Here is a 14,189-nt window from a genome sequence, read left to right as displayed (position 1 = left end):
CTATTTTCCATCCACCAGCTTGTCTCTTTTGTCTGCAATAATATGGAGAGAAAGAACAGCAATTACTTAAACATAACACACATGAGACCACTCTGCAATGGGCACTGAGCTTAGTTTATGTCTCGTCTCTCATTCTCGTCTCTCAGAAGTTTTCTCCTTCATAGCATTGATTTGAATCATACATCACTTTTACAATACAGCTGACCTTTAAAAGCTCAAGGCAAATTTTACTTGCATGTTCATACAATTCCCCTGAGCTGGCCAAGTTTAAATTTGTTGTATCCTTTCATGTGGGGGAATGATTAAACATTTCGTGCTTTACTTAACCTTTACTGTAGCATAGTCTGAGATTTTTTTCCTGATGTCTAACATCTTTTAATGATTGAAATTTGTTAAGTCCTAGCCAGAGTCATCATTTTCTACTTATTAGATTTTTTTCTGTGACACAAATCAGTGCAGCAGCCCAGACCCTAGAATGGACAAAACCACCGTAATATATGTATATGTCCTTTTAGAAAATAAAACTTCTTTGACTCCTAAAGGTTTCCTGAAAGAGAAAGAATTCTTACCAGCAGTTCCAGAAGGGGAGCCAAACATCCTGTAGAACAAAGAGAGAACAGTTGAAAGGAGAGGTAACACATCAAATGCTGCATGAGATGAGGCTGTACAAAAGCAAATTCTCTATCAGGTACATTTTGTATATACTCAAAGAAGAGATGGTCATCTCCTTGCTCTCCCTTTCAGCTCAGGAGAGTGAATTGTTGTAGGAAAGATAATTTTAGAAAACTGCCATGGGAAAAGACAATTATGGAAAAGAAGGAATAGAGGAATTCAAAACCTTTCAACTCCTACCTCATTTTTTTTTCCAGGCTATGAGATATTTTCCTCCTTGAGGCTATGCGTGAAATGACAGAGCGCTGTGCTCCCATGTGGTAGGTCCACTTAATGGCTGCCTGAAAACAGCTAGCTCGTCTGCCTTCACTTCAGAATATTTTCTTCTACACTGATTCTTATGACACAAGAGCTATTCAACTGGTAACAGGAAGTTTATGGGAATTTGGTGTTAATCCTTATGTTTTATAAAACATTACTAACTACATTCTATTTTCCTGAATGTCAAACAGCTAATGATTAGTTATCACTTTAGCTGTTAGTTGCATTTGATCTCTTGCACTGCTTGTCAGTTGCCTTCTTGTTTAGAAACTCTTTGAGGTACTCACTTAATGTAAGTGGGAATTGTAACATTTCTAGCTCCACCATGGTCCAGAAAAATTAATTAGTTAAAAATTCGAGAACCCCAGGAGTATCTGAAGTTGTGTTTACAGTGGTGCTGTGCTACATGAGCACCATGGCATGGTCAAACTTTCTGAGGCTCAGCAAAAAGGTTTTCTGCAGTGAGCAGGGTTACTTACTGGGACTCCTGGCCTTCCAGGAGTTGTCGGTAAGTAGAGATCTCTTGCTCCAGTCGAGTCTTGATATCCATGAGGATCTTGTATTCGCTGTTCTGGCGCTCCATATCAGCTCGGAGCTCAGCCAGCTGCGCCTCGAAGCTGCCAATCAGGCCCTGAATCTGCGCCAGCTGGGCACCATAACGCCCTTCCGTGTCTGCCAGGGTGCTTTCCAGTGCGGCTTTCTGCGAGCAGAGAGAGTGGAGAGGAAACCACAAAAAGGTTGTTGCCAAATGCAGAGCTCCTTGTAGGAAGGGGAATATGTACCCATTTTGATGGAGGGGAGGGTGTCATGCAGTGCAAATTTTAACATACTGTGCTGAGCTGGGACTGAAGTTCTATTTCCAGCCCTTGGAGGGTGCGTCTCAGGTCGGTGACTTCAGACTGGCTGCTCTGCAGTTGTTCAGTATTGACAGCTACTTCATGGTTCAGCTCTTTAGTCTGAAACGGAAAACAATACATGAGAAATATGGGGCCTCTAAGTAGAGGTCATAAGACTTTCACAGCAGTTTTCTGTGATTTTTAATGATTTTTTTGTTTGTTTCATGGATTTTTTTTTGTTAGTATTTGTATAGTATGGGGCTTTTTCTACCTTGTTGTGGAACCAGGCCTCAGCATCCTTCCTGTTCTTCTCAGCCATGTGTTCATACTGGTCTCTCATATCAGCCAGGATCTTGGACAGGTCAATGCCTGGAGCAGAATCCAGTTCAACACTGACTTGGCCAGCTACTTGCCCTCCCAGGGCACTCATTTCCTGTGTGGACATGCCAGAGGAAGACAAAAGAGGGTACGATCATAAACTGAAATCATTATGGCCCTTCCATTCTTTCTTCAAGGGCTAAGGTCTGACTGACTCCCCTTAAATTCTTGCAGGGGGTATCTTTAGTTTCCCAGTCTACACAGAAATCCTTTCTTCACTGTTGGAGAGCCCACGGCAATCCTGAGGGACTCCACATTTCCACATGCTGTGTTTCTAATGTCACTTTCAAATGTGTTTCTTGGGGTTTTTTTTACCTCCTCATGGTTTTTCTTTATGTAAGCCAGCTCCTCCTTTAAGTTTTCAATCTGCAGCTCCAGGTCTGTTCTAGCCAGGGTGAGCTCATCCAGGACCCTGCGCAGGCCATTGATGTCAGCCTCCACGCTCATGCGAAGAGTTTGCTCTGTTTCAAACCTTAAAAAAGCAAACCAAAACTATTCAGGTTAGCTGATTAAGCCAGCCCACCATGAAACACATTATTTGCTATAAATGTATCTGGTTTTGTAGGATTTATGATGTAGCAAACGTTGTCCAGCCTTAAACTTTTCTCCATGTATTTCTCATGATACAAAATTTTTCTGTAAGTACATAAAGGGCTGAACTGCAACGACAGGATCAAGCTAGTGTTTATACAGAGATTTTCTAGTCATTCCTTTCTTTTTTCACAGCCACTGCCTTTTGGCTCAACAAGGATTTTTGCCTGCTCAAGAGAACTTTTTCCTGTCAGAAACGACTCACTTGGTTTTGAAGTCATCAGCAGCCAGCCTGGCATTGTCAATCTGCAAGACAATCTTCGAGTTGTCGATAGTGGCGTCAAGGATCTACAAACAATGAGAGTTCATTGCTGAGGCTGAAACAACTACATTATCTTCCTTCCTCATCTGAAGATGAGAGAGTTAAGGTTCTAGTTCATCTGTAGCTACATCAAATGAAAGTGTATTTTATTTGGTCTCAGTGGGAAGGTGTCAATGATCTATAGCAAATACGTAGCACAGATTTGTCACAGTACTTTTGCCATGACTGTCAGTTATGGATAGTTCCTCTTACTCTTGGCTGCCATAGGAAGTGGCTTTTAGCTAGAAGTCCCACAGTGAGCCAAAACTACGTGCTCTCTTGGAGGGCGAGCCAGGGGGTAGGTGATGTTTTAAGACTGAGGCAACAAACCTATTTCCTGTAGAGGTGCAAAGGAAGCAAAACCTGCAGACCCCTCTTGGCAGAATTTGTTCTCATTATGCATTTTCTTAACAGTGGGAAGTGATTACAAGGTCTGTATGATATTTAAATAAATGACATGTTTGTGTTCCATAAACAATATGGGTTCATATTGCATTTGTATAGTCTTTGAACACATTTTTATTTCCTAGAATATTCAGGATAGTGTTTATTGATTATTCTAGTCCATCATGAAAGCCCCTAAAGGAAAATTTTGTTTATTCAGAAGTAATCCCTGATAATTTTTACCTTTTTAAAACTCAAAAGGTCATCCACCAAAACAGCTGGAACAACATTTTCTCTCCCCTAACTAAGGGGAGTAAAAGTCAGGAGGGAAATGAATACTAAAAGGAGAAAATCTAATGGCCAGTTCTGCTTTTACTGGGTCTCAATTTTTTAAATAGGTAGAGAATGTGAAAGGGTTGAAGCAAGGAGAAAGTAAACTGCGTGGGAGCGGTCATGAACTCTGAGCTGAATAGTGAAAACTAAACCTCAAGTTTTCTTTCACCTCTTTACATAGCTTAATCAGCTACTACCTATGTTTTCCAGGGTGTGTATCACCTCAAAGTAATCTGTTATCAGGTACCCATGGGCTGTTGGGGCAAATCCTGCATTTATATATGGGATTGATGACTTCATGTCTACTTCCTTTTTCCATAAGCCAAATGTTTCAGCACTCTTATTTCAATTCCAAGTAAGTGAAAGTGAAGTGTGACAGAAAAGTAAATGTATGGCAATGAAATCTTGAGCTGCTGTCTTCAGATTTACAAAATTGTACTTAACCAGTTTTTATTTTTACTGGTAAAGAAGTGTGTATGTGCCTCTAAAGTTTTTCAAGCTGTATGGCAGGTACCAGACTACAGAGATAGGCAGGTTCCCGTCATTGTTTGGCTCTCTTTATATTTATCAGTATATATATGGCCATATATATATATATCAACTGGTCTCATATGTGCATATGACAAGCGTGTGTGTGTGTATGCTTTGTTAAAAGCAAGCATTATCAGAGAATTAAGTACTAAGGCATCTCAGACTGAGTGTTTTATATATTCTCTTAGTTAACATTTTAAAAAGTAGATAATTCCATACTGATAATTTTCTTTATCCACCCCTCCCGATCATTACATATTAATTTCATCTTCCTTTCCTTTTCATAAACTTCAATGCTTTCTGGGTGTTTTCGTAGCAAAGTTGTTCTCTTTGGGTTCTTACGCTTCCTTTTTAAGTGCAAATCTAAGATGATTTTTAAGAAATATTAGCACCTACCCTGTCTCGAAGGTCTTCGATAGTCTTGTAATAAGGACTGTAGTCCCGAGCTGGGCCTGGTCCTTGTTTTTGGTACCAGTCTCGGATTTTAGTTTCAAGATCAGTGTTTGCCTTTTCCAGTGCACGCACTTTGTCCAGGTAAGATGCGAGGCGTTCGTTCAGGCTTTGCATAGTTGCCTTTTCATTTCCTGAGAGGAGGCCATCACCGCTACCCAAACCACCACCGTAACCGCCACCAAAGCTGCTGCTAAAACTACTTCCATATACACTACCCAGGCCGCTTCCTAGGCCAGAAGAGACAAGTCTGGCAGAAGAGACTGACACACCCCTGCCACCAGATCCCCCATGGATGCTTGGAGTCCTAAAGAAACCTCCACCGAAACGGACTGAGGAGCCACCAGGTCCCCCTGCCACAGAAGAAGTAATTTGCCTGAAGCTGTGACTGGCCATGGTAAGAAATACCAAGGACCTAACGCAAGCTGCAGCTCAGACCGTTTGTGATCCGGAGGCAGGAGTGTGTGCTCCTTTCCCCCAACCCCACCTCTTTTATGCCTGTAACAGTGGGAGTTGTCTCCAGAATGTGTTATCTGAGACCCGTGGAATTTATCGGCCTTCAGCCTTCTGCCAACCTGGCAATTCCTCTTATTGGTCAGTTGCTGTGAAATGGGCTGTGTTTCTTTCCCAAATACCTTCACGCACAGGAGCTGATTCCCTCCCCCTGACTGTTGCATCTTGAAGCAAAAGGTGGGATTCAGAGGAGGAGTCACCCTGCTGAGGGGAGCATTCATAAATCTAGTTATAGTTTACCTATATGGAAACAAAAGGGCTGGGAGCGCACAGCCCTGCTGCAGCCAGCGCTGCGTCCAGAGCGAAGTCACACGACAGCTTTCTTCATGCATTCTCAGGAAAGTTTTAATACAGAGCGATTAAGCTAGTAATTGGTAGACTGATAACAGAGCTTGAAAGCAGCCCAAATGGTGAACAATATGTATGGACCTTGACAATGCAGGTTCCCACCCCTCTGTTTTCCTTATTTCCCTTGAGAAAAATTCTTCTTTCAGAAATAACATTTTTGCTGTTTCTTTGCTCTCGGTTCCTTTTGGGCTGACAGTAGAAGAGAGGGTCTGGCAGAGAACATGTGTTGTCTGAAAGAGTCTGGCTTTCTACAGAAACAAGAATCCTTTTCAAGGAACTGTAGCTGTATTTGTAGCAGAGATAAGCATTAAACTTCCGTGAGTACCTGGGGAGCGAGCAACAATAGAAGCGAGTGCCTGATTATACATTCAGTCCTTTCATTGCTACTGAAAGAGAGAAGTAAACAGAAGAAACATAATCACTCCGTCTTCTGGTCTTTGAGATTCATGAAAATGTTATTTCTAAAAAGTTTAAGTCCTCTGTTATCCAAGATGCATTTTCAAAAGCAGTGTTGCTTTTGTTACTGCAAGCTCCTCCATGAGCATCCCTAACATACGTATGGATCACAGAATCACAGAATCACAGAATCGTAAGGGTTGGAAGGGACCTCAGGAGATCATCTAGTCCAACCCCCCTGCTAAAGCAGGCTCACCTAGAGCATGCTACACAGGACTTCATCCAGGCAGGCTTTGAATATCTCCAGAGAAGGAGACTCCACAACCTCCCTGGGCAGCCTGTTCCAGTGCTCTGCCACCCTCAGAGTGAAGAAGTTCTTCCTCATATTCAACTGAAACCTCTCGTGTTTCAGTTTGCATCCATTGCCCCTAGTCCTGTCGCTGGACACCACTGCAAACTATTTACATCTTTTCTTCCATTCTCTTTCTTTCACTTGCCACCCTTCACTCCCTCCAAACTTCTGGAACTCCCCTGGAGAACTGCTTTAAAAAAGAGGGAATAAGCTGGCCTACCAGCATTTGCAGCTTTCAGGGAGCAACTAGGCATGGGCAGGAATTCTGCCACCTACAAGTGCTTCCACTAAATAGAACCTTTGGAGCACAAGATGCATGCTGTGATGTTTCAATGAGAAATCTGTTTAATACCAAAATAAAGAATTAAAGCCAAACTAAATGCATACTCTGTGTAAGAGCCTGTCCAGTCTTTCTATACCAATAAAAAATGCATCAGGTATTTTAGCCTACACATTAGTGCTGTACTCACTTTGTACAGAGAGAAATGTCAAACTGCAGGGCAAATATAGGGAGGGTAGAAGAACAAATACAGAAACTGGAAGCTGGCCAAGGCACCTGTGTGAACAGCCCCATTGGTCTGTCTCTAATTATGAGGCTGTATCAGAAAGAAGAATTCTGCAATGACTCAGGTACAGAATATATCACTTGATACATACAACATCCGTACCACACATTACCTGACTGCGATGCTGTAGCCTAGGGGCATCACAGCTGAGTTCTTTTCTTTCTGTAGAGACTGCTGCGTTCACACAACTCTCCAACTTGCAAAGTAAAACTGCACAGCCTTTCCTAAGAGATACGGGGGACGCGTCTGTCTGCCAAAGGCACGCTGGTTGTTCTCTTCTGTAGATCTGAATGTCCTGTTCAGCCCTGGGTAGGAAAAACCTGCCCAGCAAGTAACTGCTGCAGGTCCTGTGGATAGGTGACATGGTGCTATCAGAAAGTTACCGTCTGCCTGCAGACAAAAGGAAAGTTACAGAAGAACATTTATTTTATTGTTAAATATTAAAGTCCATAGTTAGAGCATAAAGAACATAAATCCATGTGCTTTTCTTCACTGAACAGAAATGCAAGAAGCTTAAAGGAGACCAAATACCAAATATATTCTATTTGTCTCCCAAGAAATGCAAGAAGCTTAAAGGAGACCAAATACCGGTGTGTTCTATTTGTCTCCCGCTGCAAGGAGAGAGGAACATCTTCCCGCTGGGTACTCCTTCATCATTCCCTAGACTCCCATGTCAGGTCCTCAAAGCAGAGTATTTTGGGGTTTAGCAAAATAAAATGCACATTTATGATGCTGCGTAATATTTTATGATCCAATTAATGAAAATTGGGGCCTGGAAGTCCCTCTGAAACCCCTTGAGCAAAAGCAGCAATTACACATTATACTGTTAGAATATTGACAATGTACTGCAAGCAGGTTAGGTTTGCTTCAGCTTACGGGGAAAAAAATCCCAAAGAATGAATTGCAATTCTTCATGGCAGTTTGGAAGTACATCTGAAAGTGCCAGGAGAAGAAAAGCTTGGGAGATGCTTTCAAATGGCATGACTACTTAATCTTATTTATACCACCAAATATATCATAAGCTTCTAGCAGCAAATCAGTCCCTCGTGCAGCATTTTTACTAAAAGTGCATTCTAAGTTTCCAGAGAGGTTTTGATTTTAACTTTACACCTCTCTTTTCCCTCAATGGCTGCATGTGTTTGGTTTTGTTTTGACTCCCTTAAGGTGATAACAAGGACTTTAAATGCTTGGAAAAGCCTTCACTATGGCAAAGTATTTGCTCAAGAAAGAAGCTGCTTTTCTCATTCTGCATAGGTCGTTTTTTCTCCCACTACCATTAACTTAATTTACTGTAGGGTCAGCTTTTCCCTAAAGGAAATATAAGGAATCATCAACAAAGGGAATTTCCTTTATCTGCAACTTATCTGAGGGTAAGGGAAACACATTTATTGAAGTGAAGTAGTCCAGTAGACTGGTGGAAACAGTCCACGCCCAAGCTCCCGACTGAGACCTGCTTCTGCTTTACCTTTATCTACTCCGCTTTACTAGTCACTACTGCTTTATAAAATCGTTTGCGTTGTTTCAGGGTATTTTTATTAATTGCCATGTAAAACATTTCTTATTGCCCTTGAGAGACACTGGCATATACTTCACTCTTCTCACATCTTGCTAAATTTGCTTCCAGGGATTGCTAATGCAATTACAATTAAATTAACTCTGTGAACATTTTAACCTACATTATTGGAGCCTGCAATTCCACAGATGCTTCTATGGATGAATGAGGACAGTCAGGTTATTATTCACAATTTACCTTTTAAATCTTTAAGTGTTTGTTCTTTCTGATAATTCACCCTTTCTACCTCTGCTTCCACCAGTGAAAATGTGCTTTTGACTCTTGTATGCATATTTTCGGTCTTCATCTCTTCCCTTGCTCATCAAAACTTTGGCCACTCGACCCTACTGATCATGTCATATACTCTCTTAAAATCACAGCTTTCTCTCCTATGTCACGGGCATGGCATGTTTGATTTCTTTAATTCAAACACAAAATTTTCTATTTTTTCTTTAAACTTCCTTGTGGGAAGAATCAATGATAACGAGAACTGATCTGCAGCTGGTACTGAAATGAGTGCGTTGAATGTCTGCCTAAGATACAATTCTTACCTTCCTTGCTTTTGTACCCCATCATTAATCTTTTTTTTTTTAATCCTCACATCCCTTGTATTGCCACATATTCACTGAATGTGCCAACAGACTGACAGACAAGCATGTTTACGTGCTGAAAAGGCAGGTCCTAGCACATGCACACGCAGCTGTTAACAGTTTAAAAAGAGTGTTAACTGTTAACTTTCTCAAAATTACTGTTTTTGCAAAGTAGAGGGAATGTGATTTGGTGAAGAGAAATGCATGTGAGTGCCCCAATTTCTACATTGAAAGAGATGAGAAATAAGGTCATGTAAGCGTTCAGTTTTAAAAGAAATGACGAGAGCAAGACGCGGGACAACTCCTTTTTATCCAGGGGTCTAGTTCTTTCCTGGCAGAAAAGGATGTTTCAGTGATTTGAGCTGAACTTGAAAGACAGGGATTCCAGTTCAGCTGGCAGCTTCTTTAGTGATATTGGGACATATAATTTAATTTCACAATGTTTGCCATCTATATAATATTTGAATATATTAGTATGAGGAAAATACATAAAAAATCATGAAGAACTCAAACACTTACATAACTGGGAACAAGGTAAATACTTGGCAACTGCTTGAAACTGGCTGTGGTGTGTACTTTTGGAAATGCCTCATTATTGTCTCTGTTTCCCTAGAAACATAGCTTTACATGCTTGAATTCCCTATCAGTCCAGGACTACAATGATAATTCACATCAGGGAGTGAAGTACCTGAGATAGGAAAATAAAATAGCTTTTCTTACAGCGCGATTAAAATTTGTGTGGGAAGAAAGGATTGGTTAGGACACCAAGCCCTCATGAGTGACAGACAAGTCACTGGATGTATATTTATACTTCCTTTAACCTGTTATCTGGTTGGTAAATCTCAGCAAGGTACGGTGGGGCTGGAAACTATTATTAAGAGCCAAACCTCTAACTGATGAGGGGTCAGGTTTCTGCAGGCAGCAGCAATAAGCAACGTAGAGGCCACTGCCAAAACTAAATAGACTAAACCTGTCCCAGGCTTCAGAGAAACCAAGTACATGTTGAATGCTTGCCCTGTCAGCTGCAGTTCTGCAATGATTCATGCTGAAAGAAGAGGCTTAGAGCTATTCAGAGGGCATTTTCCCATAGGCCACATGAAAAATTCCTACACACACACAAAAAAATCCCAGACTTGGTGGAAACACAGAGTAGCTGGGTTTCATAGCACAGAGATGAGCTATTTTATTCTGTTCATGTCTGTAAAACATTTGGAGAGCGTATTTGTATTTGCAGTATTCATGTTTATGTGCTCATATAGAATCATAGAATCATAGATATAAATATAAAATATATTTATATTGATATGCATATGTTTATATATTTGTATTCATACACTTATTATTTCTCTTGCTAATTTTATAAGAATATATTCTGACCATAGTGACAAGCCATGCCTTCCAATAAGGGTAGAGCTTTTACTACACAAGCATTAAACACATGCTCTTCATCAAATCACAACACAAGGAGCTCTCTTTGTACCCTGCTGATGGGTCCTGTCAACTGGATTCAGGCTTTGCTGATCCTACAGGTGGTTTCATACTGCTTTTTGCTTGAGATAAATTCTCAGAGTCTCTAGATCTCTGTCAGGCTCAGTGAGAAAATCAAACTGTATTGCTCTAGAGGGCAAGTCCTGTAGCCACTAGTTTGAAGAGCTTCTGCCGGGTAGGTGTTTTTAAAAGAGCTTGTTCTCATAGCAACTATCACCTCAGGAGAAGCATGTTCTGCAGCCCTGGTTTTGTCCGCCCAGGATGACTGCATACCTTTAGGGAAGGAAAAAGGTATTTCTAATGACTCTAACAGTTCGCTCCATTTTCAAAAAGAAGTAGTTTATAGCCAAACTTCACAGCATTTGAGTGTACCAGGTAGGTTACCTTCCTGGACAGTCCTGGCTATTAACTGGAACTGAGAACCATGGTTTTCCACCAGCCTCTGAGACTTGTATTCAGCTTTAAATCTTCTTTTCATTGAACACTAAGGTCTGCACCAACCTTATTTCGAGCAGCCCACCACCACCAAATCAAGCTGTCTGGAATACTTGCTGAGTGTCTTTTCACTCCTTTCTAATGGATTCAGCTTTAATAACTAACACAAAATGTAAGATTCTGGTGACAAGATTTCAACAGCGTTGTCAACAGAAAGGAGTTGTCAGCATTTGTTTAAAATCTTTGCATGTGTGTAATCACTATGAACTTTTTGGTACAGCCATAATTTTTGACAGTCTGACATTGGGTTGTGGGAAAGAACTGAACTAAGATTATAAATGTTGTAAGAAAATGTTGATTAATAAGGCTGTAAGTGCCTTTGATCTGCAGTTGCACTCCTGCTGCCAGGGCTGTTTAAGCACAGGAGTGCCTGCCAGTGGAAAGGTGTTCCCTGCAGCCAGTCTTTGCAATGCATCGCCGAGCGTGGGTTCAGAAATAGTGGGTTATTAGGAATAATTGCAGCGTGCATAAACCTCTCTTTAGGCAGTACTAAGTTATGAAAGTCAGCTCCAGTGCACCTGGAGTTGCATATTCACTGTATCAACCACGAGAGAGCATTTGCCCTTAACGTCTGTCATAGTGTGACAATACTTAAAGAAATCCAGAAGTTTGTTGGGATTACCACTCCAAAATGTTAGGTATTACATGAGGCTTAATTGAAATATGTTACTTGGAATACAGAAAGAAAGGATTTTCCTATAAGAATTTTTGTACTTGCTTAACTTGACTGCTGTTATTTTTCATTATTATGATAGACTGGTAAATGTGAGAAATATCACAAAAGTAGCTTCCTTTCATCTAATTTTTTATCAGAGGCATGGTGATACACAGATTTTCTTTTTTTCATTACTTGAGACAGTGGTGGGGGCCAAGAGGGAAGCCTGTCTTGCAAAAGGCTGTCTGACGCGAAAGGGCTCGGCCAGGCTGCAGGCAGCAGGCGCTGCCTCAGTGCTACCATTTCCTTGTAGCCAAGAGTACAAGAGACTTGGGAGGAGTGTGCACAAAGCTGCAAGACTTGGAAGCAACAGGCTGTTGTACCTGCCCATACCTGACAGCTGCCTTTGCGAGCAAAAACATTCGCTGTGGGTCTAGATCCTGCAGGTACATGGTGGTCCTGATCCAGCATGAAGCCCCTCAGAGAATTCAGTCCACTCATTTCTGGTTCTCGTTTTGGATTCTTCTCTATCCAGTTATTTCCCCCTCTCATCTTCTTCTAACCGCTTGAAAATGTTGTATTATGCAGGTGGAGATGATTAATTTCCAGAATTAAGAAACTCAAACACACCCAAAGGTTATAATGCCCAATTATTGGGTTGCCTTTGGAAATAGCAACAGTACAAAATGTCGGTACCTCCACAGTCCCCCCTACAGGCCTGTTTTTTAAACACAGCACCATTTCATTGAACCTCATTCTTAATAAAATTCTTCTCTTCACTTGGTAATACCAGGCTCCCTGTCTGTCTGTGGCAGCCACTGTGGCTATTAAATGAGTTGAAAACAGAGACAAAACAACTTTGATGCTAATTAAATGCATGCAAGAACAATCCAGGAGCTTTTGACTTAATCTGAATTCGCTGATTTCATATGGAATTACCTCAAAACCTTCAGGCAGAATTATGTGATACAGAATACAGATATTTCCTCTCTTTCTCTTCCCTGTCCTTTGTAATGGATTAATTTCTAATGTTTTTACTGTCTATTAATTTGCTTTATTACCCCATCTGGTGTCACAATGTTACCCCTGTGGAAAAAGTACCTATTTTATTATTATTTAAGCTGTTCTTCCCTTGGCCTAACTATTTCCCAGAACTGAGGCTTGAATTTCATTTTGAGACTGCATCGACCAGCTTCTGTCACAAATCCTGTTGTATATTTGCTGAATTTGCCACTAGAGGATGCTGTGCAAACCAACACGCTGTATGGACTGACATGCAGCTTCAAAACGAGCCTGTCCCTTCTACCAAACCGAGGAAAGGAACAGAACTAGACTGAACCGCAGAAGAGCAGAGCACGACATTCCCTTGCAGTGACACTGCAAATGTAGACTGATTTCAGCTCATTCCATCTAGTTTTGATGGGCTTTGATATTATAATGGGCAAATTATGCTCTGATAACTCCATCCAGCAAAGTCAAAGGAAAGCCAGAGGTGGGTGCGCTCGGCAACCTCAGTTCATTACTGTTAAAATGCTCCGCAGAGACCGAGGGCAGCACCCCCAGCACGGAGCTTTCTCCCCTTTTCCACTTAAGAGAGACAGCAGAAAAGAAGCAGGAGAGGTGAGAATGCTCCTGAGAGCCCAGGAAACAATTGGCTCCTTTCTGGGATCAGAAACATTCTTCCAATTTAAACTGGTCAAATAAGGTATTTCATCCCAAAGTCCATTATAATGGACTAATGCTGAGGTTTAGACCTTTTTTTAAGCAGTCAGCACTGGTTGATATGAGCAGTAAAATGGAGCATAAGGCAGAACAGGAGTCCCTGGTAGCTTGTACAGGAGCATGAGAATCCTGTTGTGACTCAAGGGAGAGGTATTTTTGTGTTGACTTTACAAATCTCCTTTGTTTTCTAGGGAAATAGTTTCTCTGATTCATCCTTTTTTTTCCTGCTGTGCTGAGAATTCAGCTTTGGATTGTAACACGTAGACAGTTTGATGCCTTTTCAAGTAATAAAGTTGTTATCCAAAAAGATGGTATTTTACCTGACCACCTGTCGTGGTGAATGGAGTTAAATCCAGTTGGTGGCCGGTCACAAGCAGTGTCCCCCAGGGCTCAGTTCTAGGGCCAGTCTTGTTTAATATCTTTATCAGTGACCTGGATGAGGGGATTGAGTGTGCCCTCAGTAAATTTGCAGACGACACCAAACTGGGTGGTAGTGTTGATCTGCTTGAGGGGAGGAGGGCTCTGCAGAGAGACCTGGCCAGGCTGGATCGATGGGCTGAGGCCAACTGTATGAGGTTCAACAAGGCCAAGTGCCGGGTCCTGCACTTTGGTCACAACAACCCCACGCAATGCTACAGGCGTGGGGAAGAGTGGCTGGAGAGCTGCCTGGTGGAAAAGGGCCTGGGGGTACTGGTTGACAGCCGGCTGAATATGAGCCAACAGGGTGCCCAGGTGGCCAAGAAGGCCAATGGCATCCTGGCCTGGATCCAAAATA

General features: G+C 41.7%; 1 protein-coding gene across 1 annotated transcript; it reads right to left on the bottom strand.

The window, feature by feature from the left end:
- On the bottom strand, nucleotides 1-5,133 carry LOC104132227 (keratin, type I cytoskeletal 19). Its single transcript, XM_009645486.1, has 8 exons — nucleotides 4,684-5,133; nucleotides 2,944-3,026; nucleotides 2,463-2,619; nucleotides 2,041-2,202; nucleotides 1,764-1,889; nucleotides 1,413-1,633; nucleotides 570-598; nucleotides 1-32 (listed from the first exon to the last, which is right to left on the bottom strand). Exons 1-8 carry the CDS (start codon nucleotides 5,131-5,133, stop codon nucleotides 1-3), a joined length of 1,260 nt encoding a protein of 419 aa, XP_009643781.1.
- Nucleotides 5,134-14,189: the final 9,056 nt, after the last annotated feature.

The sequence above is a fragment of the Egretta garzetta genome, unplaced genomic scaffold (assembly GCF_000687185.1).
Source record: "Egretta garzetta isolate BGI_Z169 unplaced genomic scaffold, ASM68718v1 scaffold618, whole genome shotgun sequence".
Taxonomy (NCBI): domain Eukaryota; kingdom Metazoa; phylum Chordata; class Aves; order Pelecaniformes; family Ardeidae; genus Egretta; species Egretta garzetta.
This window is presented reverse-complemented; position numbering and strand designations above follow the sequence as displayed.

Excerpts from the sequence above, each read along its gene's own strand:
- LOC104132227 (XM_009645486.1), bottom strand. The coding sequence starts at position 5,133 with ATGGCCAGTCACAGCTTCAGGCAAATTACTTCTTCTGTGGCAGGGGGA. Across the intron at positions 3,027-4,683 it reads TCGAAGACCTTCGAGACAGG|ATCCTTGACGCCACTATCGA; the intron begins GTAGGTGCTAAT and ends CATTGTTTGTAG. Across the intron at positions 599-1,412 it reads CTGGAAGGCCAGGAGTCCCA|GATGTTTGGCTCCCCTTCTG; the intron begins GTAAGTAACCCT and ends TTTGTTCTACAG.